Source organism: Ambystoma mexicanum, chromosome 1p (assembly GCF_040938575.1).
Source record: "Ambystoma mexicanum isolate Mex_15411 chromosome 1p, UKY_AmexF1_1, whole genome shotgun sequence".
In the NCBI taxonomy this organism is placed as follows: Eukaryota; Metazoa; Chordata; class Amphibia; order Caudata; family Ambystomatidae; genus Ambystoma; species Ambystoma mexicanum.
In genome coordinates, this window is record NC_090921.1 from 1455282917 (window position 1) to 1455310615 (window position 27699).

A 27699-nucleotide genomic window follows, 5' to 3' on the forward strand; every position below is an offset into this window, starting at 1 on the left:
TTTATCTGTACTAACATGTTGGAAACAAAAACAAGCTTCTTAAGGTATAGTTAATTATTGACCCGTTCTGCCAGAGTACATTCTGTAGGACTTGAAATATGGTAATTTAGACATGAGGGAAAACCTTTCTTTGCCGGGTCTTCAAAAATCCATGATTGGTACCTGCTTAGTAGTATGCCAGCAATAAAATAAAATAAAAATAAAAAAATTACTTTAGGTATGCTCAATTCCAAAATTAAGTGTGGGGACCCACTGAGGGCAAATGTCATTCAAATAACTTGTTCTATGGAATTTCGTTCACTCAGGAGGGTCTATAACCACGTTTTAGCTCACTAACCGTTCAGTGAATACATTTCCATTTGCATATCAGTGGACCCCTTTGCTCCACCTGCTTAGAGAGTAACAGCTTCACCTCACTGATGTAGCTTCACAATTCTGAAACGTGTTTCTGGACGTTGCTGTAGGTACTGTTGTTGAGGAGAGAATTGCCTAGCATTTAGGTGCTGGAATGCCGAAGTGGGTGGTGCCAGACTGATATGCAAATGGATATTTCTCCTCTGTTAAAGTGAGCTAAAATGTGGTTTTAGACTCTCCTGTGTGAACCGCAGCATAGAACATGTTGTTTGACCTTGTTTGTTCTTCTTCAAGGGGCTGCCAGACATTTTGTGAATGGCACACTCCAAAAAGCACACAAGGTGACTTGTTACATCTTGCATAGTTTAAAAACATAATCGCAATGTGAATTCTGACCTACAGTATAGGTCTGGAAATCTTGAACACCTAGAGCAGGGTTGTCACCTGCACATTTGTATGGCAACAGGTCTCTGGAGTCTAATGTAGCTGCAGCTAATCTATGTTAAGATAACCAGACTACTAAACTCTAAGCAGGAATTAAATGGCTTCCGGTTTATTCTGACTCCTACCCATGTAGTTACAGCCCCAGAACATGCTCCCAGTTCTGTGGCGTTCGCTTATTATTCTACTCGTTGCTTCAGAGTGCGGCTCTTGTGAAGTAAAAAATTGTATACCTCCCGCTTAAGATTTTATCCCCACGGTTTGTCCAGTGAGTCTGAAAACAGTTGACTGTCAACACATAAGGAAACCTTTCAAACTCAAGTGTATATAATGACAATATTCCACACCAATGACGAATTCCAGTCGATATACCCATAAACTAGGGGAAACGTTCCCATAACACAGAAGGGGATGCCTGGAAGGTTTAGAAAGCATCTTAATCCATCAAAAAAGGGAAAAGACCATATTCAAATCAGGCTTGGTCGTTCCTCTTTTGTAATGGCTTGGCAGGTGAAGAACAATGGTTTGGAGGGCTGCCCAGAGCAATGCCAGAGATTAAAATGTATTCTAAACCTTCCAGCCATCACCTCTTTTGTTTTGCTGAAAGTTCCAATAGGACACACAAACACTCCGTATCTGGCATGTACCAAGGTAGTCTCCTTGCAATGGGTTAGAGCTGTGGGTGTTGCCAGTATATTCCAGCTCTAAATTTTAGGCTGCTCAATACATTCTGCTAATCAGTCGCTAACACATGTTTTTGATGTCTTGTCATTGCTTGCTCAACAGGGTTTAACAGAGTGCTATGAATGCCATCCAAAACCAGCTCAGAAGACATTCCCAGGCTGTACCATTCGCAATACCCCGTCTGAACCAATACACTGCATTGTGTGGGCCAAGTATCTCTTCAAGTAAGTTGTGCTTTCTGGGCATTTTGCTGACTTTGATGTGATGGTAAATCCAAGATGAAATTTGGCAAGCATTCAGGATTTCTCAATTTAAAATCCAAGCCTTTTGAGCTTTTCTAATGCTTATTCAAGTTTTTTTCCGGAATATGATCTTCCATAAAACACAAGCGAATAACATTAATTATAACAATCCATAACATCCTGGATAGAATGTATACATTATAAAATATACTGTTATTAAAATTCATCTAATTAAGATTTCCTAATTTTGCAGTGCTTGCCCAAGATAGGTTAAAACAAGCCAACCAACTAGTTGTGTTTCTGCTCTTGATAAATAAGTGTAGGAAGACATTGGTACAAACCAGCATCGCGTAAAATTAAGGTCAGAGTTCTAGCCGTGACCTGTGAATAGGCAGGCAAAAAAAACATGAAATGCAATAGATCTTCACAACTAGCAGGACAAATTAGGCAATTACTTTCTTCCAGTACTCTCCTCAAAATATCATCTCTTATTGGGATACAGTTGAATCTTGCCCTACTGATTAAATATCCATCATTTTCATAGATACTCCAAGAAAACTAATCTTATCATGAGATTGTAGATGGAACCAAATGTTTATGATTTGATTGGCCAATTAATTCATTGTTTTCTCTCTGTTTTATTAATAAAACTCTCCTCCGGCATTGTCTTTGGTGGAGGTCAGGGCATTCCTTCAAAAGTCGGAAGCTGGGCAAGGCACCAGACCTCAAAGGTTCTGGCAGATTTTTATGCATCAGGACTGGAGATTTTGATCCTTTGCCCAATATAACTTTTCAGTTTGTTTCCTAGAGGTTGCATGGTGCTGCTGGCCTTCTGGACTAATGACAGAATTGTCCTTATTTTTCCAAAAAGGCCCCAGGGACTACTTCTACCCTCCCCAGTAATTATCGTCTGATTTCTCTTGGATGTGGGGGAAATAATCTACCCCCGGGCAGTGTTGGAACATTTGGAAGCATAGATACTGAGCTCATATACCACTGCAGAAGCCAGCCTGAGGATGGTTAAAGTACTATGGATACAAATCTTCGATTACGCTTGATTTGTGATAAGTACGCCACTCTTGTAAGAATTGACATATATGTGGTGTGTTGAATCCGATGGTGTTATCACTGCTTCTCCAGGAGTAGCTTCTTCCCATGTGGCCAGGGCACATCAGCCACTTCCCTGACACAGACCCTGGCGGTGATTGCCGGATGGAGGATCAAATGCGGGGGAGGGGGGGCGTGTAACTCACTGGGAGTTCTCATGACACAATTGGATGAGACATGGTATACATTTCCCACTCTGAGAACCCCAGCACTTTTTGCTAGACTTGTATATTCGTTTACCATGTTCCCCAACTCAGTTTATTTTACTCTTTTTATGGCTGTCATTTTGCTGACTCTCCATAGCATATTTTTGAAGATATCCTTCAAACACTTGTGTATAGGCGCGTTACAAATGCCATATATCATATCATATATAGGCATCTACATTTATTTAATGCAGCACACAGCACTTTGTGTGCAGTGTTACTGGGATGCCTCTGGGGCTTCCCTTTTTACTTTCTCTGGACTTACCTTGTAGAATTACTATTCCCGGGGGTAGAGGGGGATTTTCATCCCCTTTACATTTTATATAGTGAGACCAGGACTCTGGGAGTGCTGGGGAGATGCATATTATCTCCTGTGTCACTGCTCCAGGAACATTTATGTTACTGTGACAAAGTAACTATTGTTTCTGGTGGGAGTGGACATATTTTAATGACTTTGTTCATATTACACACAGGCTGTCAAATCTGCTGAAGTAATGCACAGAAGGGTTATCATTTTGCCATTTTTAGTATGCTTGTCCGTTCCTGGTCCTTCTACAATCCTGGGTAGGGGAGGAACTGGTTGAGGTTTTGTCTTCGGAGGGAACCCTTTGTGTCGCCTGCCAAGGCACCAAAGTGTCTGTGAAGGCAGGAAGTGAGTCAAACTCCACAGCCGTTTGTCTTCTGGTGTGCATGAGCAAAACTAGTTCCCACTGGGTGGTCGGGGGGGGGGGGGCTGGCTGGCTGTTCTGATTTGACAGCCACCCGCCCCTTTCTGTAGTGTGTGTGTTCCTGTAGAACTGTCCGATTTTAGAAGCTCAAGACAAGTCGACCACTGGAGCTGAATTCAAAGAGAAAGATGAAGAGAAGACCGACATAGCTGATTCCAGCGACCAGACTGCTGTGTAACCAAGCCTGTTCTGACCCTTTCTTCCATGTGACCTAGGAGTTCCAAAGACAATGACTCCAACCCAGAGACTGTTGGGATCCTTTAGCCCCGAGATGAACTGAAAAAGTAGCCATTCCACGACGTGCTGTTACCCTCCTTGTCTGCAAACCGCCAATACCCTGTAACCACAAGCTTGAGCGCTGTGGAACGTCTTCGGAAGTCTGATTCTTGCTGAAACTTTGGACTCCCGCTCGACCTCCAGAGACATGATTTGACTTGAAGTCCCCTCACCAGAGTGCAGGACCGAAATAGCGGAAAATACACCCAGCAACAACCGTTCTTTTACATTGAAATGGGCATCAAATCCACAGAGCTGCAAGAAGCATTGAAGAATACTCTGTTGGGATCCTCTTCTGTTGACTGCTGCTGCAAGTTCCCATCCAGTGTCCTTTCTTGAGCTGCAAGAAGCATCGAAGAATACTCTGTTGGGATCCTCTTCTGTTGACTGCTGCTGTAAGTTCCCATCCAGTGTCCTTTCTTTCATCACCACGACCAAGAATCCAGAGACCGGGTCATGTGCTGCTACATTATGAAGGCGTCAGTCTGCAAACTCTTCTTCACTACTGAGGCGCTATGTAGGCTTGGGTAATATTTGCCTAAAGTAGTGTGTCCCTCCTGTGTGTGGCCGAGTAGGTTATTTGTGTGTTTGGGGAGTTCACCCATACTGTTTACCCAAGCCTAATGCTGGAACACATCTACGAAGTCTGTGAACCCTTTCTACTAACACTGAAGTATGTACCTGTTGGACACGAAATCCTCAAACTCCTGCATCTGAGCCTCATCCTGACCTGCCTACTGTAGCCCACCTGACCACCAGTGGTCCCCCTTCTGCCTCTGAGATCACTCATGCCATAGAATGGGGAAGGACTTTAAGAGATAAGGCCTCTGACTTGAAAAAAGAGTGTTATAAAAATATTGTTGCTTTTTATAATTGTTTATGAATGATAATAGTACTTACACAGGCAAATAATTCTTTCGAAAGGTATTCATAAAATAAGCCATTATTTTCAAATATCTGTGTTGCTTTGGACCATATGTATGCTTCAAGTTCTTTGTACCTATCTACAAGCCCTCTCTCCCTAAAATGAGCCTTGCTGCTTTGTCATTGCTACAGTTATCTGATGTAGTGCAGCCTTATACTAGGATTTGGCGTTTCTGAATTGCCTACGGTATCGTGTTATAAAGCCCCTGGGTTGTGGACTTAAACTGTCCGAACAATATTCCCCTCTTCCTTTTTGAGGATGTCCCTTCCATTCCTCATGATTTGATAGCATGTTAGTTTTCCTCCCCCTCCCCTTAAACCTACTAAAGGCATCTCAAGCTAGAAGCCAGATGAATCCACTCCAGGCCCCCCTAGCCTTCCCCTGCCACCACTGGACTCATTGGGCTTGAAGAGTACATATAAAGATAGCCACCGGTGTGGCAAGAAAGAACAGAATGACTGCATCCAGGTCTACACCCTGCGATTGGCCAGGACCCTCCACAAATGACGAATGGGCATCAAGCCGGATGGCGACGCCAGCCTTCCTTCAAGGCCTGCATCTAAGGCCTTTGTCAAGCTCTGCTGCTCTCCGCTGCATCCCGCCAGCACTGCCAGGAACGAGTGAGACGCAAAAGCCTGCTCTACCTGTTAATGTAGCTTCATCCTTTGATACTGACGCCTGTCGCTCTTTTCGATAACATTGTATCTGTTATTCTGCCTCCTCCCCCTTTATGCTTCCTCCCGCTCGCCCGTAGTGTTAAACAGTTCCCCCCTGCTACGGCCCCCAACCCCGCTACAGCATTGCGCGAGACAGCAGTGCCTGCCAAGTGTGAATCAAAGCACTCCACCCAGTGCCGCAACCAGAACCCTAATGGGTCGCTTTTGGATGCTTGCAACATCTTGCTCACTGCTCCCAGTGCCCATTGTACACAGACCCCAACCCTGCAGCATCTATTGCATCATTAAGATCAGAGCCGTTGCTGCACCTAAAGTAATTGCCGCCCGTGGAGAGTAAGCAGTGTGTTTGGTGTGCATTACTGACTGAGCACTACAACATGTTAGTTTTGGAAAAAATCGCTGGCAGTCTGTCTTCTAGCTCTATCCTTGCCTCTTGTCAAAAGCCACTAGGAGTGGCGGAGAGTGCGCAGAGTGTTTAGTATTCATTGGCGGATCCTGGAGTTGCTGGACTCCGTGTGCCCTCTGCCTCCCAGATGCTGCCTAACCTCAGGGGTGGTATCGCCTGCTGTTTCACATTCCAGGGTGGGGGTTCCTCTCTTCTGTGGCTTTTACTCTTGTCTGGTATTTACTTTAAACACTGTCTGGAAGTGGCAGGATTTTCTAACCTCTGTGGAGAGACTTATTGTGGCCTACCAGAGCGCCCATGAACTATTACAAAATTAATCTCACTATAAACTCTTGCGACTAGTGATTATATTGAAAGTTCGATCAGGGTGTGTTACTGCTGCTGAACTCTTGAAAAATCTCCAACCCCAATTTTGCTCTATTTTAATCTAGCAGTGTTTCGGCTACTTATTTGAGGGTAAAATTGCCTTCATGTATGTTTGATCAAGCAACAGACTTTACAAGCTTTCGTAAACACTGTTGATTCTGGAGTTCTCACACTGTCTTGTAATTTTGAGTCGGGGGAGAGACTGCAGGCAGTATAGCCTTTGATCTCCCCGACATTTCTATTGAAGCCCGGGATGTCTGGATTGCTGCTTGTTATATTGCTTTCTTAACTGTACGGATAAGTGACTAGAGCACTGCTGAGTCTGGAGAGCGACTGTGGGCAGAATAGTCGTTGAGCTCGGACTCTGGTCTGGTTTTGAAATTGATCCTTGCCTCACCTTAAATACATTATCTGTTGTGCTGACTGCAGAGTTGATCACATTTGACTGTGGGCAAATAAAGCCCTTTTGCCTGGGGGCCTACAGTGGCTATTCAATCTCCTGGGTTTACCTACTGTGAAGAAGACCGGTGGGGGGTGTCTGTACTTCTGCTCTCTATATGGTAGAAGAGAGGCACAGAAGACCCCAGCCAAGATTCTCTATTACGGTAGCAATGGACGAGCAATCAAGGCCTAGCTTCTCAGGAGGTGATGCAGGCTGGTTCTTAAGTCCAGTGTAGTCCCCAAGCCCCCACAAAGGAATGTCCATACACTGTATTGGTTAGAACACAGTCTTTATATAATCAATATTCAAGGTTATGTACACTTATCATAATAACTCACTTTGTACTTAGGAAAATCAACAATGGCAAATATATACAATTCTAAAGTGGTACCACCCTTTGTATTAGATCTCATTAAAGTGCATCAACAATACTGTAACAATGTCACACAGATCAATAGAGTGAAACCAGCAATAGAGAGAGGAGAGAAAATAAGATGGTTGAGCAATAGGCAGAATACTGGCCCCTACCACTAGACACAGTTCTGTGTGGAGATCCCCCCACCTGGGAAACCTGTAAAATAAAGATATAGCACAAGCCCAGTCCATATATTGTTCTGCAAGTCTTATTCCCTCCTATAATGTTTTTACCCCCCCAATGTACCTGGTGGAGTCGAGTTCTTCGAAGAGGCGTCGACAGATCCTTCTTGAGTGACCCCCTTTCAAGCGGGAGTCACAGATCGTCGAGAAGCGTCGAGGAACTCGGTGTTCATCGACGGCCCTTCTTGAATGCCTTCCCTTTCAAGCGGGAGACACGGGGCGTCGAACGTCCGTCGACAAACAAGGTAGAACGGCGTCGATGAGGCGGCAGCTTCGTCCGAGCGGTGCTCGTCGGCGTCGGCGTCCTGCAAGGCAGAGGCGTGCGGAGCACCTCGGTGACAATAGTTCTGGACCGCAAAGATTGTGGAGACGGAGGCCCAGCAAGGGCGTCGAGTCGTTCGAGTCTTTGAGGTCTTCGGGTGGCGGGAAACCCACCGGCAGGTTTCTCCTCGGAGCGTTGGTCGTTCTCGACTTTCTCCGGCAGGATAAAGCGGTCGACGGTGCGGACGAGGGAGTCCTTCGATTCCAATGTTCTTAGGCAAAGGAGCGGACGGCTCCGGTCGTCGGCGGCACGGCATCAAGTGGTTCCCACGGCTGGGCAACACAACTTCGACGGGCCTCCAGCGGTTACACAAACCTGCGAACCCTGGTCGACGGCAATGGACTTCGACGGCGGCGATGTCCGGGTGCTTCACTTCGATCTCCTCGGCGGTCCCGTCTCGGGTCGGCAGCCTTTCGAGGGTCTGTCTTCCAGGGCGCTTCGGCGACGATGGAGCAGTGCTCAATGGTCCCTCGGAGCACGGGAAGAGGGCGCCTTACCAGGTCCTCTCTCGGGTCAGTCTTCGACGATTTCGGCAGCCTTCGGATCGGTCGAAGCAAATGCAACAGCAAGTCTTCTTCTTCCAGCTGGACGTCGAGGATCAGCAGTTCCAGTTACTCTTAGAGTGGAGACTCAGCTCCAGGATGCTTCTGAACGTTCCCTGAACCTTCTGAACGTTCCCTGAACCTTCTGAACAGTGGTGAGAGGTCCCCAGATATACTATTCTGTCTCTCATCCACACTGCAGGCACACACTCAGCAGCCAATCATACAGAAGGGCATTCATGTAGTCAGTCAGCCAATCAGGCACACAGTGCATTCAGGCCACACTCCTCCCTTTCAGTCAGACACTCACAACAAGGAATGTGGATTGGGACAAGTACCCAGCCATTCAACACTCCACACTGCATTCAGGCCAGTTTCGGGCAGGGCTGTCTCAGTCTTTGTCTCTCATGCCAGAAACCAGACAACCACAACAAGGAGTGTATATTGGTCACCCACTCCATTCACCCAGGTCCCACCCACAGGAGGTACCCACAACATACAGTCACTGGGAAGGCTCCAATCAGTCTTGCTGGGCCTTCACAACAACACCATATATGGAACTTCCACCCAACAGCCAGTCAGGGGGAAGGGACAGAGTCAGGGCTTCCCAGGACTTTGGGAAACAAGGTAACGGGCAATAGAAAGCAAGAGGCCACAGGGGCCATCTTGTTTCCTATCAAGAATCAACTGATCCCAATGGCAGGGCCTGGGTATCCCAAAATGGAGGACACCCAGAGCACCTGTCAAATTCAGCATGGAGCTGCCACCAGCCCATACCCTGCTCTGTGGGCCACCCACAGGTGCCCAAAAACATACACTAGGGGCACAGGGTTGTACCCCTACCCATGGGTGCCATAAGGGTATCCCATGGGTCTGTTCACCAAACCAAAAGAGAGCTGCACTGCCAGGAGTCCCACATGGACTCCTGGGCAGAAAACATGACAGAACACACGATAAAAAGCAGTAAAGGACAAGGATTCAGAGGCCCTGTCCCTCTGATGCTTTTCCAGCATCACACCTACTCCACACAGTGCCTGGTACAAGTTGGGTGGTTGAGAAGGGCAGGGTTCTGTCACTGCAGAGATGGCAAAATCAATAAAAGGACCAAATAACGGTGGCTACGCTAAGAAGTATGGGGCCTGTGGTTGAGCTACCAGCCCGCTGCCCCGTGTGGAATCGGACCTCTTGAGATCTGAGGTTGGGGCCCTGGATATTAGTCCAAGGTCTACTTTGTCGAGCTGTCGGAGATGGAGGTGCTATGAGGCCATTGACTGGTGCAGGCCTGTGCGACTCAGTGGTGGGAGAAAAGGCGGTTTCTCTAAGGAGACAGAGGACTCATTGATGGTAACAGGAATGCTCTTGACAGAATTCAGGAAAACATCAATGACCTTGTGTCAGGGGATTGTGGGTTGGGGGGGGCAGGGGAGGGATCTAGTATCGTGTGTCAATACTGGCACCTGCTATCTCGCATGAATTGGGGAAGCGGATGAGTCTCCTTGGATTTTAAGACAATGAGTGGCGATCGCCAGATTGCCCAGCCAGTGACCAAGGCTTGACTGAGCTTGTTATATCAGCCGGATTACATGTTCCCAAGCAGAATAGATGGTTCTTGCTCACCAATTCTGACAAGTTGTATGTGTGGGGGACGAGGGGCACCATTGAGTAGCTGGGAGGGACCACAATGAATGTGGCTGGGGGGTATACGGAGCCCGCCTTTGTCGACCTGCTCAAGAGGTACGCCATGCCAGGAGTGGTTGCGGCCACTACAACTGTAGTTGATGAATTATCCTTTGCTCTTTTGTCCCGGCTCTTGGATTCAATGGATAGGTGGGAGTGGGGGGGTGGGGGAGGGGGGCATGACTCACTTAATTTTGAACTACGGGTGGTCCGACAATCCCTTAAGGATCCCGCTGTGAAATTCAGCTTCCTGGAGGATTTTGTTTTAGCCTAGTCCAGGATGTATAATCAGCGGGATAGCTGTGAGGAGTTAGGGATGTTGCCAAGGGTTCAAGTTGAAAAGATTGATGTACTTGGCCAATTTGTAGAGGCTATGGTAGCAACTCCTGCTGTGGTCCTTTTTTCCCTTTGTTTCTGTTTTGGGGATGGGTAGGGATTAGGTGCAGGCATTCTGTGCAGTAGTTCTATTGAGGAGCCTCCGCTTGATGAGGCCTCTCATCATAAGGGAAAAGTGTTTCACAGAAAGTCTAAAAATTGCAAGCTCCCCTCCAAAACAGAATAGGGGTTCACGCCAAACTAAGGATGGAGTTCGATAAAGGGATGGCCCTGTCAAAGGCTGATCAGGTGGAAAAAAAGAGCTTTTTTTCACAAATGTGAAGGTAAAGTGGTGGGAGGGGCTCCTGAGTGACCCTCCTCGAATTGGGGAGCAGGAGTCTGCAATGAAGGATTCTCTGGGTGCTCAACGGGAGGAAGAGGGCCCTTCTTTTGTTTCACGGATCATCTCACAGTATCTGTGATATGTGGAATCCCTGGATGAGCGTGGGGGAAGGAAGTCAGCCAGAAGTTGAATATGGGGCTATGCCAATTGTTGTGCTAAGCTCAGGTAAATGTTGTGCCTTGAGGGATGCAGCACTGGTACCATTTATCGGAAATAAAAACCCGAGGGGAGCCATTCCTTGCAAGGGTGTGGCTGCGAATTCTCAGCCAATTATGGAAAAACTTTACTCCATACTCTCAAGACCAGTGGTTGTAAGGGAATTAGCACCCACAGTAGAGGTTCTGCTGGGTGTTTTTAAGTAAACCTTACACCCCCTTGTGTCATACCATAAAAGAGCAGAGGTCAGAGGTCCAAAAGCAAGAAATTGAAACCAAGAACTGCCCTGCTCCTCCTAGATGTTGTGGGGGAGGTCGGTGGGGGGGGATTGTAAGAGGCACATTGAGGGTTGGGATTTTGGTGGGCAGAGACAAGACACTGGAAAATGGAAGTATATGTTTGTATCTAAGGTCAGCTCTTAGAAATTTCAAATAGAATGCCATTAAATGGACACTACATATCACTATTCTTTGAAATTCCAAGGTTGAGGTTGGCAACTTCAGGTGACATTAACCCTGTGGAATTTGTCCATAAGGACTGCCATGACATTGTAGAAATGTATATGCATTCCCAAATCATCAAGAACACATCTCTGGAGGAACTTGAAAGCTTCCTCTCTCTGGGTTTTGAAGTAGTGGACGCGGGGGGCCACTGTTATTTCTGCATGTCCGACCTCCAATGATTTGTTGGCTCGTAAGGAAGAGGCGGGGGGGCAGAATTCAATTTAAAATGGTCCCTTATGAGCCTTTGACTCATGTACTGCAGGGCCAAGTTGGTAGAGTCGGGGGGGGGGGGGGAGGGGGAGTCCTTGGGGTGAGGATCGGGTAGAGTTGGGGTGGGGAATGAGTCGGGGATTTTGAAATTATATGGAACTCAAGAGGGTTTTTAAGTATTATGAACAATCAGGATCTGTTTGCCTCTTGTGATATTATTTGCCTTCAGGAAACCCTGCTGATGGATACACTGATAATAGTGGCGTTTGATGTAGTGTTCATTGAAGCGAAGCATGGCCTAAAGGGACAGCAGTTTGTTGGCATTGTAATGGCTTGCAGACAAAACCAGTGGCTTGCTATTCGTAAAAGAGTCTGGCTAAGAGGATATGCTTGCAACGGTTTTTGAATGGGCATGCCAGGGGACCAGGAGCAAGTGTTTGCTAATAAATGTTTCTCAATTCAGAGATTTCCAAATTGGAGGAAGCCTTGTATGCAATCTCTTTCCTGCTGTTGGGGGAAATACCATAGGAAGGTGCTTCATTGATTGTGTTGGGGGATTTTAATGCCGAATGTTTGGAGGGCTCCTAGTATTGGTAACCTATCAGAAGGAAAACGGCAAGGGTGGCTTGTGAAAGGGGTCTAATGGTGAGACAGGAGCTTGAGCCGTGGGACCTACTGCTATTGAACAGGAATTGTGCTGGTGTGCCTCCCTGTTTTACTTGACAAAGCGAACCCTAGTACTCTAGTTTAGATTACTTCTTTGTCTTGGCTGATCTCTTTCAGAGGGGGGGGAATTTGGCAATCAAGAGCACAGAGTTCAGCGATCACTGGTTCACTGAGTGCTGCCTCTTCCCCGGGTGAAACCTGTAAAGGACAGGATTTGGGATGTTGTGGTTAACCCTAGATATTCTGTGGTCAAATGGTCCAGGAGGATAACCTCTGCCTTCGAAGATCAGGTGGTACGACTTTTTAACGTTAAGAGAACTATGCGCCCCAAATGGTTTTGCCCTTTCTGTGCTATCGGTGTTAGGGGCAAAGTATCTTGATGAAAGGTCAAGGAAGGTTGGGCACACGCATGGTTTTGACACCCTGATTCAAGTACGGAAAAGGCGGAATGCGTTTGGCTATCCAAGCACTGCAGAGGGGTTTACAGCCTGGCGGAATTGCTGAAGGCCGCACAGACCGAACTATAGAAATTAAGTGAAGAGACACAGATTTATCTTGGGGATAAATGATGCTGAGAAAATGTTTATGTTGGGTCCATCTGGATTTTGGCAGCTAATTAAACCGAGTGGCACAGACCAGTTCTTGTAGTTCAATATCTGAGGAAGTTTGGGTGAAACACTTTACAGATGTATTTGTGGGTGTAGGGGTAACACATATTGGTCTGTTCTCGCAAGTAAGGTCGCAGGGGGCACTATGTTGGGATCTTGATGATATTGCCTTGGAAATCAAGTTAAGCAAAACGTTAAATGCTCTGGGCCATAATTGGCTTTCTAACGTAAAATCAAAGTTTTTGGTATGGTCTCAACTATTCTCCTCTGGGAACATTTTGCAATAAAATGAGATCCCTGGGTCCTGGAGAACAGCATTGGTTATTTTGATTTTTAACGGAGGAAACAGATTATCCCTGGTACAGTACCGACCAATATCCTTATTGGATGTTTCAAACAAGTTTTGCAAAGATGATTTTGAATGAGCTGCAGATATTGGCGGGGCGGGGGGCAAACTGTTTGGATCAATGGCAGGCAGGTTTTAAGAAATAAGTGGGGACATTTTTAAGCAACTGTGTATTATCTCTGTTATCAGGGCAAGCAATAGCTCAAGGGAGACCTGTCTTCCTGGCGTTCCTTGATGCAAGTAAAGCCTTTGCTCATGTGAATAGGGCTTTCTGATGCTTGTTAATCTGCTTAGAATCACATGCGGTCATATAGTCCGACATCAGGACATCAGTGGTAACCACGGAGTATTGCATCTTGTCTTTCGTGGTCCGAAAGGGGACGTCGGCATAGGCGTGTCTAACACTATCCCTATCATGACGTGTAGTGTTCCCAAAATCCCTCATGTGCCGAGGTCCCTCAGATTGTTTTTTTTCCGCCCAGATAATTGGTCCACCTATAGCGGAGCTCTTATATAAGAGACATTGGTTATCTTATACCGACTTGTCGGTTATTCCCTGTTAAGGCACTTTGGTCACAAGAACATCTTCGACGATTTCGGCGCCTAAGATCCAGCGGCTGGATTTTCCACGTGGTCGGCCATTCTGGCAGACCTTTACAGTAGGGAGAGTGGGGTCGGGGTGGCCATATTTTCGGTATGTCTTTACTCTTTCCCCCTTTTTACCCTTTTGGTCTAGTCAACTTCCCCTTTTGCTATGGAAAGGACTCCTTTTAGGTTCTGCCCTAAGTGTAGGGTCAGATATCCTTAGAAGGACGAACACAGGACGTGTAACGCCTGCCTCCCCTTAGATCACGACGAAAAGCGGTGTGCGGCCTGCAAACTCCTTCGGCCGAAGACCCTTAAGGAGTGCTGTGTAAAGCGCGGGCCGTGTACGGTATGTCGCAGGTGGAACCCTCTTCCCCCACCATCACACCTGCTGAGAGTGACGGGGGCACTTCAGATTACCAAACATCTGTTGCGGATGTAATAGACCTTTAAGCGGACACTTCTAGGTCAGTCACGCCCGTCCCCGATCCTTTAAAGCCTGACTCTGGTCACGCTTCAGGGACAACAACCGACGGCGTACAAGCACATCTCACTAAGGACACACAACCCCTATGCTTATTTCAACGTCCTCGTCGAAAAAGGCGAAAGCACCAGCAGGTCAGTCCAATATTTCGGCGATTTCCTCTAATCGTGCAGATACAAAGCCTTCCCCGCATCCGCTCGGCGTATTGCAACTGGGCAATCAAAAACAAGTAAGGGTGCCACTCCAAAAGCTTCACACGTGGAAGCGTGGAAATCGGATGCTATGACAGACCTGAAGGCCGCGGTAGGCCCAAAAAATCATGACTAGGCCTCTAGTAGAAAAACCGACCGCTATACCCCCTAATGCCACGGAAGGCAATACACCTACCGATAGACCATCGGAACCTTTCTCACGCCGATTCGGCGGTTATCGAAGACCACATTGAGAGAATTTTTTGGTTCCGCCAAAAATCATGGGGCAAGCCGCAGACAAATCCTCTGATATGCCATGGGGCCCCGATTCTCACGATACTTATGAGGACAGTTAGGAGCCTCTTTCCAACACCCTAAGACACTTTTCGGCGCCGTAGGGAGGAAGATGACGTTTTTCCACCCATAGGCCCTCCTGGGTCCTCCAAATGGACAAGGGAGAAATTTGAGGGATGTATGGACCGTCTGGAGAGAATTATCAGTTTTTCTGATCATCCTCCCCCGAAAAGGTCTCGTGGAGAGCCTAACCTTCAATCTACTCATCAGGAAGATCAGCCTTCTGTCCCCGTCCAGCAGGGAGACAGTGTCCGCATGGACACCTATAGGGACATTTACAATGAAGAAACTTCCTTTCTACAGGATTATGAGGAGGAACAGGCGGATGCCAGACAATTGGGAAGAAACCCAGCATGAGGGAACGGACTCATGGACAGTTCCCCATTAAGATCAGAACACTGATGTATTGTGTTTGAATTCCCCTCCGTCTACTCTGGCTCGTCAGGCCTCGCCTGTAGATGACAGATAGCCTTCAACTCTATGTTGAAGAAGGCAGCTGAACATTTTCAGATCTCTACTCAAGAAGCTGTGCCTGAGCAGGACTTTGTAGAGGATATTCTAAAGGAGAAGCCTCCGTCTAGCCAAGCCATTCCCCTCCTTAACTCCATCAAGAGAAGGTTGGCTCCCTCCTTGGTATCACCGGCTCAAACCCGGGCAGTGAACCCAAGAGTGGAAAAATGTTCTGCTGTCTCCTTCTGACCTACAATACATTAAAGGGCACGCCGTCCCCGATTCTCTGGTAGTGACTACCATCCGAAAAAGAGCAGGGGTACCCCTTGCCACTGGGGAGGCTCCCCCAGACAAGGAATCCAAGAGGCTGTATGCTTTAGGCAAACGAGTCACCTCGGCTGCCGCATACACTACGCGTATAGCAAATAATACCACGCTGTTGGCAAGTTATGCTGACGCTCAATGGAACCTACTCCAAGAGGGCCTCCAGGAGGTCCCAGAACCCGCCAGGTCCAAACCTCTCTATTGTAACCGAGGGAAGGCAGGTGAACCAGAATGTGATAAAGAACACTCTGGACACGGCTGAAACAGCAGGCAGGTCTCTGGCACAAGGGACCCTACTCAAGACGCGCTTGACTGCGTACCTCGGGGTTTAAACCCGAAACTCGGGCCTCACTCAGCAATAAGCCTATTGAAGAAAGTAACCTTCAGGAAAGCGGTTGATGAGGCATTGGAAACAGCCAAAAAAGAGCATGAGACTCTTAAGTCTCTGCAACAGATCACACCCCCCCCCCCCCCCACCCCTCCAGAGAGGTAATAACGCCTGGCGTACCTTTCGAGGGCAGTCCCATGAAAATCAAAGTAACTATGGCACATGGAGTTTCAATACAGGACAAACTTTAGGAAGCCCGGATTCTACCCTTCAAGAGGGCAGCGACGCGGCAGAGGCCCCAGTTTGAGAGGAGCCACAGGCTCCGGTTAGAAATGACCATCAGATCCAGGTCCCCTCCCATGTTTCCCCGGTCGGGGGGCGATTAACATCTTTCCTCATGGCATGAGAGGGGATAACTTCAGACCAGTTGGTCATAAAGACGGTTGCCCACGGGTACTGCGTGGAATTCGCCCGACCTCCATAATTCAGACCACCACGCTCCCGGTGCCAGCTCCCGGTGCCTTTCACCGGACCATCTGGAAAATCCTGAATTGAGAAGTGGAAGTGTTGCTGGGAAAGGACACCCTATTCTTCAGGTAAATGAGGGTATTTATTCAGTGACCTGCGCCCAGCGAACAAGTTCATAAAACCTCAGACGTTTTGCATGGTAACACTACAGGAGGTAATCCCACTGTTGAAACAAGGGGACTACATGGCAACATTGGACATGAAAGATGCATACTTTCATATTTCAATGTTGCCAGCGCTCACAAAATTTCGAAGGTTCATGATAGAGGACAGGCATTACCAATTCAAGGTACTCCCCTTCGGCATCGCTTCAACGCCAATGATGTTTATCAAGGTCCTAGCGGTGGCTGCAGCACACCTGCGCAGACTCTCCGTCCCAGTTTACCCTTGCCTCGACAACTGGCTCATCACAGGGGATTCATAAAACACATGTTTTTCGAACACCCAGAAAACAGTAGATCCTCTTCAGTCGGGGTTTCTCGATCAACGAGAAGAAATCCAGTCTAGTCCCCATTCGAACAAAACAATTTTTGGGAGATCTCATTCGGACGGAAGACTGCCTCGTCTTCCCCTCCAACGAGAGGGTTCAGAACATGCTTTTCCAGATCCCTCAATATGTAGCCAGTCGGGAAGTGACAGTGCGCAAAGCCATGCGCTTGCTAGTAATGATGGCGTTATGCATATACTTGGTTCCCCACGCGTGGTTGTGCATGCGTTCCATGCAAGAGTGGCTCAACAGCCAGTGGTGTGGTGTCAGGCCAGCGGACAATGGGAAGATCTGGTAGTTGTCTTGCCAGCCCTCGTGCTCTCTGCAGTGGTGGTCAAGAGAAAACCTCTTGAAGGGGAAGACCTTCACCACCCTTGCAGTGGAAGCCACTCTCAGGACAGATTCATCTCTCGCGGTGTGAGGGGGGGGGGGCCCTCACCTGCTTCAGCAGACAGCACATCGAGTGTGGTCCCCTCAGGCAGGGTCAACCATATACATTTACTGGAGCTATTAGCGGTGTTCAAGGCATTGAAGGCCTTTCAGATGCAACTGCAAGGGAAGACAGTGCTGATTCTAATGGGCAGCACTACAGCAATGTGTTACCTGAACCAATGGGGGGGGCGGCGCTCACTCTCCAGGTCTATCCAAGCTGTCCCAAAACATTTGGATATGGGCTCCGACACAAGATGTTTCTGTTGTCCAACATGTTCCAGGGGAACTCGATCTTCTGGCAGACGTGCTCGGCAGAGATTTTCCTCTGCCCAAAGAATACAAATGGCGTCTGCACAAAGACCTTGTTTCCAACGTCTTCGCAGACTGGGGCTTCCCAGAGATCGACCTGTTCGCAACTCTGGCAAACAGACAAAGCCCAAATTACGCCTCCAGGTACCCGCAGAACCGCTCCAAGGGGGAACGGTCTCTGGATAACAAGGTCAGGGAAATGTGTCTACGCTTAACCCCCCCCCCCAACTCCCCTTCTCAACAAGATGCACCAGGAATCAGTTACCATGATACTGGTGGCCCCCATGTGGGCCTGCCAACCCTGGCTCGCTCATCTGATGGAAATGTCCCTCTCCCCACCAGTGAAACTACCCTGCCCATACAACATGTTGTCTCGGGACAGGGGAGAGACCCTACACCCATGCCCACAAACTCTGAACTTAGCAGCTTGGCTCCTGAGGTCATAGAGTTTGGCAGCTCCCTCCGAGGTGCATGGACATACTCGGGGAAGCTAGGAAACCGAACACACGTTATTGCTATGCCAGCAAATGGAAACGTTTTGTCTTCTGGTGTAATTCCAAGGGTGTCTATCCCAGGGATTGCTCACCCACACACATTGTGCTGTACCTAACCTATCTGTTGGACACTGGGTTGGTCTTCAATTCCTTAAAGGTTCATCTGGCTGCACTGTCAGCCTACATCACAACAAAAGGTGTCGTGGTGGAAGATACCAGTGATTAAGGCCTTTATGGGAGGGGTTAAGAGGATTTTTCCTCCCATTTCTCACCCAGCTCCTGGGTGGGACCTAAATGTGGGTTTGACCAGGCTCATGGGAGCTCCCTTTGAGCCTATGCATAAAGTAAGTCTAAAAGACCTGACTTATAAAACAGCTTTTCTAGTGGCTATCACTTCTATCAGAAGGGTTAGCGAACTACAGACACTTTCTGTTCTAGACCCCTTTGTTACAGTCCACAGGGATAAGGTAGTTCTGCGGATGCACCCCAGATTTGCGCCCAAATTCATCTCGAAGTTCCATGTCAACCAATCGATTTGAACTACCTACCCTTTTCCAGAATCCCACTAGCATGGCTGAAAAAAAGCCTACACACACTGGATGTGTGCAGGGCAATCATGTTCTACCTGGAAAGAACTAAACCACTGAGGAAAACAAAACCATTTTTCGTTTCAGTGGCAGCTGGTAGAGAAGGGGGATCCAGTCTCTAAATCAGCTATCTCAAGGTGGATTGTCAAATGCATCACACTTTGTTACACTCTTGCTAAGAGAACTGCCCTTCAAGCCCAGAGCACACTCTACTCGAGGCACTGGGGCTTCCATAGTATTCATTGCAAATGTTCCTCTTGAGTCCATTTTCAAAGCAGCAACCTGGAGTTCTGTACACACCTTTACAAAACACTAATGCCTAGACACTCACTCTAGGTCTGATTCTCAGGTGGGACAAGCAGTATTAAGACATCTTTTCTCTACTGTTCCTTCTCACAACCCACCTCCAACTCCGGGAACTGCTCGCTAGTCTATGCACAGCATGTGATTCTAAGCCGATAAACAAGCATCAGAAGACATGCATTTCTTAACCGTAATAGCATTTCTGATGATTGTATCTGCTTAGATTCACATGCGCTCGCCCTGCCTCCCCGCTTGGGGTGGAAGGAACATAGACGTCTTACTACTTCTCTCTTCTTCATGTACTCACTCACTATAGCCTTGGTATCCCTCATGGCAGAAAAAATAGTCGGAGGGACCTCGGTGCGTGGAGGATTTTGGGTACACTACACGTCGCGATAGGGATAGTATTACAGACACGCCTATGCCGAAGTCCCCTTTCGGCCCCCAAAAGACAAGATGCAATACTCTGCGGTTACCACTGGATGTTGGACTATGTGCACAGCATGTGAATCTAAGCAGATACAATCATCAGAAATGCTATTACCGTAAGTAATGCATGTAATACTCTGGAAGAGCTTACATGATAATGGTTGCCCACGGCCGTTAATTAGCATTCTGGAGGCTGTGCATTTGAGGACCAGTATCGGTCAGATTGGACTTGCATGGGTCTTTCACGGACTGGATAGAAACTAATCGGGGGCTGTGTCGGGGATGCATCCTTGCTCCGTTCTGTTTCTACATCAAAGATATGGACAAATACTGGCATTTGGGGGAGGAAAAATTGCAGCATCTGAAAATGTTCCGAAATGCATTGGCTTTAGTCTGTAATGTATATGGGTTGCGGCAAATGCTCCCTCACTAAGGAAACATTAGTGACAGCTTTATCTTTTGGATAAAATATAATCTGAAAATCAACTGACTACATTATTATTTATCAACCTGGAAGCACTTCTTGATACCTTAACGAAAATTACATTTTTGAACTTCATGGCTTGATGCCCGGATCTGGGCCCTTTTTGAGAGTGGCTGTGTGACCTGGTATTCATACTTGGTCTCTAGCTGTTGTTGTACTTTGAAGTCTGGGTGTCTCCAGACTTGTCGCAGCCAGCTCCATTTGAACAACAATTATATTTTTACTTCTTCATCGACTTGGATATGTAAAAGATTTCTAACTAGTGGTGCCCACTCACTTCCCTGTTTACTGAGACAAGTTGCCCAACAACCAAATTGCCCCCCGGGGGTACGATTCCACAGTAGATTGCGGGCCAGCCATTTAATTGACACCTGGCGCACAACACACCCGAACGTGGGAGCCTTTACCTTTTATTCACCCCCCGCATCTCAAGAATCGATTACGTATTGGTAGGCGCAGAGAGTGAAAGTGCCATCTAAAACACATCTATCGAAATAGTAGCCTGGACAGATCACCATCTTTGCCTCCTTGACCTGGATATGGGCCCTCCACCATGCACTGAACGTAGATGGACATGCAATGACACTCTAAAGACCCATTATTTAAGGAAAACCTCACTGACGCGATTAAGAATTATTTTGTTGAAAACGACACGGGCACGTCTTCAAACGGTCTGGGAGGCAGCGAAAGCTGCAATCCAAGGGGTCCTAATTATGGAGGGGACTCATAAAAATACACTAAGGCTGAAAGAGTGGAAAAGACCTGAAATCGGTGATCACGGAGAGAGAGGGGCCTCCAGACACATCCAGCTGAGAGGGAGGAAACTACTTCAGATTAGCGAGCTTCGGGAAGAACTGCGAGGTATCTGGCAGAATAAAGCACTTTTGCAGCTGAGATATCTGAAGCAAAGGTTTTACGAAAGGGGGGACAAGGCCCCCCTATGCTGGTTAACTGCTTAAGGAAGCAGAGGGCAGATGGAGTAATCCCAATCCCCAGAATTAAAGATGCGCAGGGACAGGACCTCATATATTCCCAAGAAATAGTCGGACAGTTCTAGAAATTCTACACCTCCTTGTATACCGCAGAGGGGGGGGGGGGGGATAAGAGTTGGAACCTGATCAATATCTGTCAAAATTTCCCCAGGCGCAGTTGTCCGAGGAGCACCTGGTCATGCTTAATGCTCCGATCTCTGCCACCAAAATTCAATTGGCCGGCTCTAAAATGAAGGCCGGCCTGTCCCCGGGGCAGGATGGATTTACTCCAGCCTTTTACAAAGCAAACTCTTAACTCCCTCAACCCTTTTTAGTAAAACATTTTAACTTGATTATGGAATCTGGCCAAGAACCCCCAACCCCCCCCCCCCCCAACCCCCCTCCTTTACCGGATCTAGAATAGTAGTCCTGCCCAAAGAAGGTAAAGACCCTACAGAATGTGCATCATACCGTCCAACCTCATTGATAAATGTAGATGCAAAGCTATATGCAAGTATTTTAGCAAACCGCCTATCCCAGGTCTTCCCCCGGTTGGTACACACGGACCAGGTTGGTTACGTGAGAGGCAGACAGGGTGCGGATAATATCTGCAAAACTCTCGACTTGATGGCTACTATTCCGGACAGTGAGGACTGGCTTATCTTGTTATCGATCGATGCAGAGAAGGCATTCGACAGAGTCTGATGGCCCTTCCTGCGGGCGATCATGAGGTTGGCGGGACTGGGGAGCCAGTGGATAAGCGGCGCAGCAGCGCTCTATCAGGACACGTTTGCAAAAGTGCTAGTAAACGGAGTGGCCTCAGAACTCTTTGGTCTGACAAGCGGTACACGGCAGGGATGCCCGTTGTCCCCCCTTTTATACGCTCTGGTAGTGGAGCTTTTCGTGCGGGCAATAAGGGTCAATCCCTGCATTCATGGGATGAGGGGAGGGGAAAAAAAGAGTACAAATTGGTGTTATTTGCAGATGACATCTTGGCTTATATCACTCGGCCACTGGATTCTATTCCTACTCTGTTCGTCAACCTTGAGGCAGTATGGGGTACTGTCGGGCTTCGAAGCAAATCTCAGTAAACATTGGCTCTCGCGCTTCCGTCAAATGAGACTCTTCCAGCCACCCTAGTGAAAGAACGGGGCTGTCAAGTGCACACCACAGGGGTGCGGTACTTGGGGGTGGAGATCACGGCAGACCTAACCAATCTATTCCGCGCAAACTCTGGAGGGCGGTTAAGACCGACATGGAGAGATGGTCCACATTGACGCTCTCCTGGGCTGCGAGGTGGTACTCTATTAAAATGAATGTCCTCCCCTGCTTTTTGTTTCTCTTCCTGTCTCTCCCTGTGATTCTTCCAATAGCATTTTATACAGAAGTCAAGCGTTCTCTTCTGGCATACATGTGGGCGAATCTGAAACCTCGGGTCCCCTACTTGACTCTGATTCAACCAAAAGATAGGGGAGGTATGGGATATCCTAATCTTTCTGAATACTTTAGGGCTTCTTGGTGTACTTGCAGACCATCTGTGGGAAAACCCGGAGAAGCAATGGGTGGCCCTGGAAAGCATTCTATGCTCTTCGGTCACCCTGGGCAAGTGGCTATGGTTCCCTTTCCGATCCCTGCCACCTAGAATTAGGGAGCACCCAATACTGTCCGTGTTATGGTCTCTGTGGTCGTCCCACCCAAAGCATGGAAGGAGTCACGTCATGGCATTCTCCCCTCAGATGCATCTTGGCTGCCCCCCCCCCCCCCCATCAGAGAGAAACTGACTGGAGTCCATTGTTTTCAACCGCAGTACGACAATGGTCTGGTAAGAGTGGGGCAGATGTATAGAGAGGGCACTTGCATTCCCAAAGCCGAGCTGGTGGAAGCACAGCCCACGACTGCAGTAGCCTCGCTGCTCTACTTACAGTGGAGTGTCCTGCATGGCCCATGCTGGTTCCAGTCCCTGCGCAGACCTCTTATGGCATTCAAACGCACGCTGAGCGAGCGTCGGGCATGACAGGTCTGATAGCCCAATTGTACAGCACCCTGCTTACTAGGGGTCACCTTACATAACCCACCACCCAGGCTAAATGGGAAGAAGAGTTGGAGCTCCGTGACCAACCGGAGACGTGGGCGGTGATTTATAGGGCAGTGTGGAATTCGACCACATCCATGCAATACAACTACATAATGGGAGCCTTTTAATGAGGTGGCACCTGACCCCGAACAGGCTATCAAAAATGCTCCCAGGGGTATCGCCAGTATGCTGGAAGGGTTGTGGAAAGGTGGGTGATTACTGGCACCAGTGGTGGGGATGTGTGAAGGCACAAGCTTTCTGGAAAGAAGTTTGGGGGTGGATTCACGAGATAGATGGTTTCTGATGCTTGTTGATCTTAGAATTGCATGCTGTGCATATGGTCCGACATCCAGTGGTAACTGCGGAGTATTGCATCTTGTCTATTGGGGACCGAAAGGGGACGTTGGCATAGGCGTGTCTGTAACACTATCCCTACCAGGACGTGTAGTGTACCCAAAATCCCTCATGCGCTGAGGTCCCTCAGATAGTTTTTTTCCGCCCAGATACTGGTCGCCCTATTGCAGAGCTCTTAATAAGAGACATTGGGCCTGATTACAGGTCGGGTGGTCCGGAAATAACAGTGGCGGTAAACCCGCCGCCACTGTTAATTCCGGACCGCCCGATCTCGAATCCTACAGGCGGGAGGTGACATTGCCGCCAGGTCTGACCTGGAGGGTTTAACGCCGCCCGCCTGCAGGTGGATGTGGAAACACCAGCACCATCACGAGATGGTGCCGGTGTTTCCACTTCCCCATTCCCATTGAGTCCTAGCGGACTCAATGGGAATGGCGATTTACCGAATTCCACCTCCGGGATTCCCGTGACACCAGGGTCGTAATGCCCTGGTAATTCCGGGAGACACAGAGGTGGAATGGTAATACGAGTCCGGCGGTAACCGAGCCAGAAAAACCAGACTCTTAATGAGGCCCATTGTTTTAACTTTATTCCGACTTGGTCAGTTATTTCCCCTTAAGTCACTTCGATGGCGATTCAGCAACCTCAACGGAGACTACGGGAAGTTTCGACGGGGATGGATTTCGGTGTCTAAGATCCGGAGGCTGAGCCATCCACGTGGCCGGGCCCTCTGGCCGGCCTACACAGTAGGGAGAGTGGGGTCGGGGTGGCCATATCTTTCGTTATGTCTTTCCTCTTTCCCCCTCTTTGCCATCTAGGTCTGGTCATCTTTGTTTATACCTTTCGCTATGGAAAGGACACCATTTAGGTTCTGCCCTAAGTGTAACCTTGAAGGGCTTCTCGGTCGATTGAAGTTTCAGGCAATTCGGACCTGCAGCAGGGCTTCACCGGTCGTCCAGGAGTTGCAGCAGCCCTCTTAAAGCCCTTCAGCTTGTCTTCGGTTCTTTCGTTCCAGTGGTCGACTCTGCTTTCCAAGTCCTAGAGACCTGCTTTTAAACAGTTTTCCCCCATTCAATCAGCCTGGCTGTCACTCACCGAGCAGGGTGGCTGTCCTTGCCGGACAGCCAACCAGCCAATCACACCAGAGTGCATTCAGGTCTCCTAGGAGACTAAGTACAGGGAGTTTCGGGCACCCCCTCACATCCTGTCCACCCCAGACACTCTGGCACCAGAGGACGGCTTCAGCACAGAAGCCCGCCAAAGGGCACGAACAAAGGTTTGGCGCGCAGAGTTACACACAAGAAGGACTTTTCCTAAAAGAAATAGCAAAAAAAAGATGACCAGTGTCTGTTTTTACAGATCGGTCTGAGGCGCCATATTGAAAAACATGGCTACCCCTGATTTTGAGCTACTGTTAGCGGTCGCAAAAAATCACGGTAGTTGATCTAAACCACTGCCACTAGCCATTTAAAATAGGAAAAGGTAACATTTTACCTGTTAAATAAGTGTTTTGACTAAGATGGGGGTGTGCTGGCTCAGTAAATTCAAAGAGAACTAGTAAAGTCAATTTAACTTTACTTGCGCTGGGAGACAGTAGTCAGTCCGAGGGAAGGTATTTAAACCTTTGGGGAGTCTGAAAAGACAGCCCTGCGCCACTGCACTGAAGGTGCTGTGTGGCGCACAGAAAAAGATGATACCAATGGAGTTGTTTTAAAACTCTCTATAACCAAAGAACACAAAAGTAAAATACATGGAAGAGTGGGGAAAAAAAAGGCTCACACTCTTCCCAGGTAAACAATAAAATCCTAGAAATCCAGCAAAGTTGCTGGGGGGGTCTCAAAAGGAAAGAGAAATTAGCACATTTGGAGAATTCTCCCTAACAGTGATCTATACCATTGGGATAGTTTTATAAAAGTCTTACCCCAAGGTGGACTTGTAAAGCTCCCCTAACACACTTGCGTCATATAAACACAATCATAAAACCCAACCCAATACCTATGGTGTGCAAATTAATGTATAACCTTATTTAGAGGAGCAAGAAACAAGTTGAGACGAGTCCTACCTAAGGCTATATATTCAGGATAATGTACTATTATTGGAGAATAAGACCAGGTTAGATATACTTTTAGAATACAATCAGTGTTCCAAGGGTTGTTGACCCTGTCAGTCGTGCAGTGACACTCTGGTATAAAATCATGTAATAAACCAACCCGGTTACAAGTATACACCTTGCAACATTACTTTACAAAATTCAGTTCAGAGCTAGTAAATCCACTCATATACTTTCTGGGGGGGGGGGGAGGGGCATTAAGCTACTCAAGGATAAGTATGAACTCCACTATTTTAGAATGCATTCAAGGCAAGTAATTGACCTATTGGTACATAACTATACACTGTCTAATAGCTAATTATACCCAGTATACATTTAAGACGTGTATAATACAGTTTCCAAGGTAAGTAAGAACTTTATGAAACAATTTTAGAATGGCACCAAAGCAATTCAGGGAAGCACAATGCAGGGGTACAAGTTTAGATGAGCATCAGCAAATCAAGGTAGGACCCATCTACTTTTTTAAAGGAGCCTCCAGGTACTTAAAGTTATGTATCAACCCAAAGTGTTTTTGAATCCGTACAAAGCAGACCAAGGAAAGCAAAACCCATTGTTATACTATAAGAAAGACAATGTATTTCAAGGCAGGAAAACATTTTTTGTAAACTTTTACAATCACTCAGTTAAGCAATGATAACAGTACCAACACTTATTACTTTTTACGCCATTCAAAATTAGTAAAGCAACTTGTACACCTTTTTAGGGGGGCAGAATACAACTCAAAGGTAAGCATTAACTTAATGACACTTTGTAACTTCTTCTGCCACAGAGATACAATTGACATTCTAAATTCCTCAGTGAGTAAGTACTTTTACACTTAGAATCATGTTCTTATCTAGTCCTTCCCTAGTCTATAGCATGCTTTTTCTCAGAGGCAGAAAAGGGACCCTAGTGGTCTAGGTGCCAGCTGTAGGCAGGTTGAGATGAGGTTCAGTTGCAGGAAAGTTAAGTTCCATAGGAGATCTTCTTAAACAAGTATTCATTTTCAGAGTTAGTTAAAATGTTCAGGGACTTAAGGCTCCCTATATGTGTTCCAGCATTCCAGCATTAGGCCTGGGCAAGTGGTATGGGCAAACTCCAAACCACACATCACCCACTCAGCCTCACAGGATGCACACCAAATGTAAGATAAGTATTACACAAGCCCACACAGTGCCTTAGGAGAAAAGACCTTCTGGGTGGATGCAGCAACACAGGATCCGGTCCCTGGATTCTTCGCTTGGAGACTAAAGACCTGGCCATGCATGGAAATTTGCAGCAGCAGTCATCGGGGGAGGCCTTTTCACACCAGCCAGATGAAAAACGAATATCGCTGGTCGGATTCTCTTCACACTCTGCACTGCACTCTGGTGAGGGGACTGCAGGGATTTGAACCGTGTCTCTGGAGATCAGCAGGAGTCCACCAAAGTTGCGGATGTCTCCGGACTTCAGAAGACCATGCACCACACTCGGGCTCGAGGCCCCAGGATATTGGTAGTTTGCAACCCAGCAAGGTTGCAGCATGTCATGGGATGGCTCAAAATGCAGGGCATCTTAAGACTAATGGATCTCCCCAGCCTCTGGGTAGCAGTCCTCCCATTTGGGGCCCCCAGGTCAATTGTTAGGAAGGTTGCATCCAACTCTGGTTATACAGCAGGCTCTCCGGTCGCTGGAAATCGCTAGAATGCTTCTTTTCTCAATGTTCCTCTTCGGTTTCAGCTCCATTGGTCAACTTGTCAGCAGCTTCCAAGTTCGGAGTATTTATCAGGAACTACAGCACAACTTCTGAAATCTCTCCCTGCAGTTTGCAGAAAGCCGCAGTCAGGCTGTCCAATCTGGACAGATGCCCCCCCCCCTCCTATTGAGACTGTTTTCCATTCAGGCAAGGTGAAGGGCTAAGGGTTGGACTCCTCCCACGCTTCCTGCCATCTCAGACACTCTGGTGCCTAGACGTGGAATACAAGGGACTCCTGTTGAAGACCAAACTTCCACTGAGGTCGTTCCCACCTAGAATCGTATGGAGGGGGGGCAGGGGGGAGGACCTCAAACAAGCAAACGAGAAATGGTGGCCCTTCTGTGCGTTACCAAGGCTGATTTAACAGCCTGCGACTGAAGTCACTATGGTAAAACTACTGCCACCAGCCATTCAAGTAAGCAAGGGGATATATTGTATCCCCACAGCACTCCACATATGTTGGGGTGTGCTGGCTCAATGTATAAAATGTAAAGGGGGGATGAAAATC

General features: G+C 47.7%; 1 protein-coding gene across 2 annotated transcripts in view; it reads left to right on the forward strand.

The window, feature by feature from the left end:
* The window catches only part of UBA2 (ubiquitin like modifier activating enzyme 2), a 470118-nt gene that overhangs the window by 148589 nt on the left and 293830 nt on the right, over window positions 1-27699 (forward strand). For both annotated transcript variants that reach the window (XM_069607094.1, XM_069607095.1), the window contains one exon: window positions 1582-1703. In XM_069607094.1, the coding sequence (XP_069463195.1) occupies window positions 1582-1703 (122 nt within the window). The remainder of the gene's footprint in view (window positions 1-1581; window positions 1704-27699) is intronic.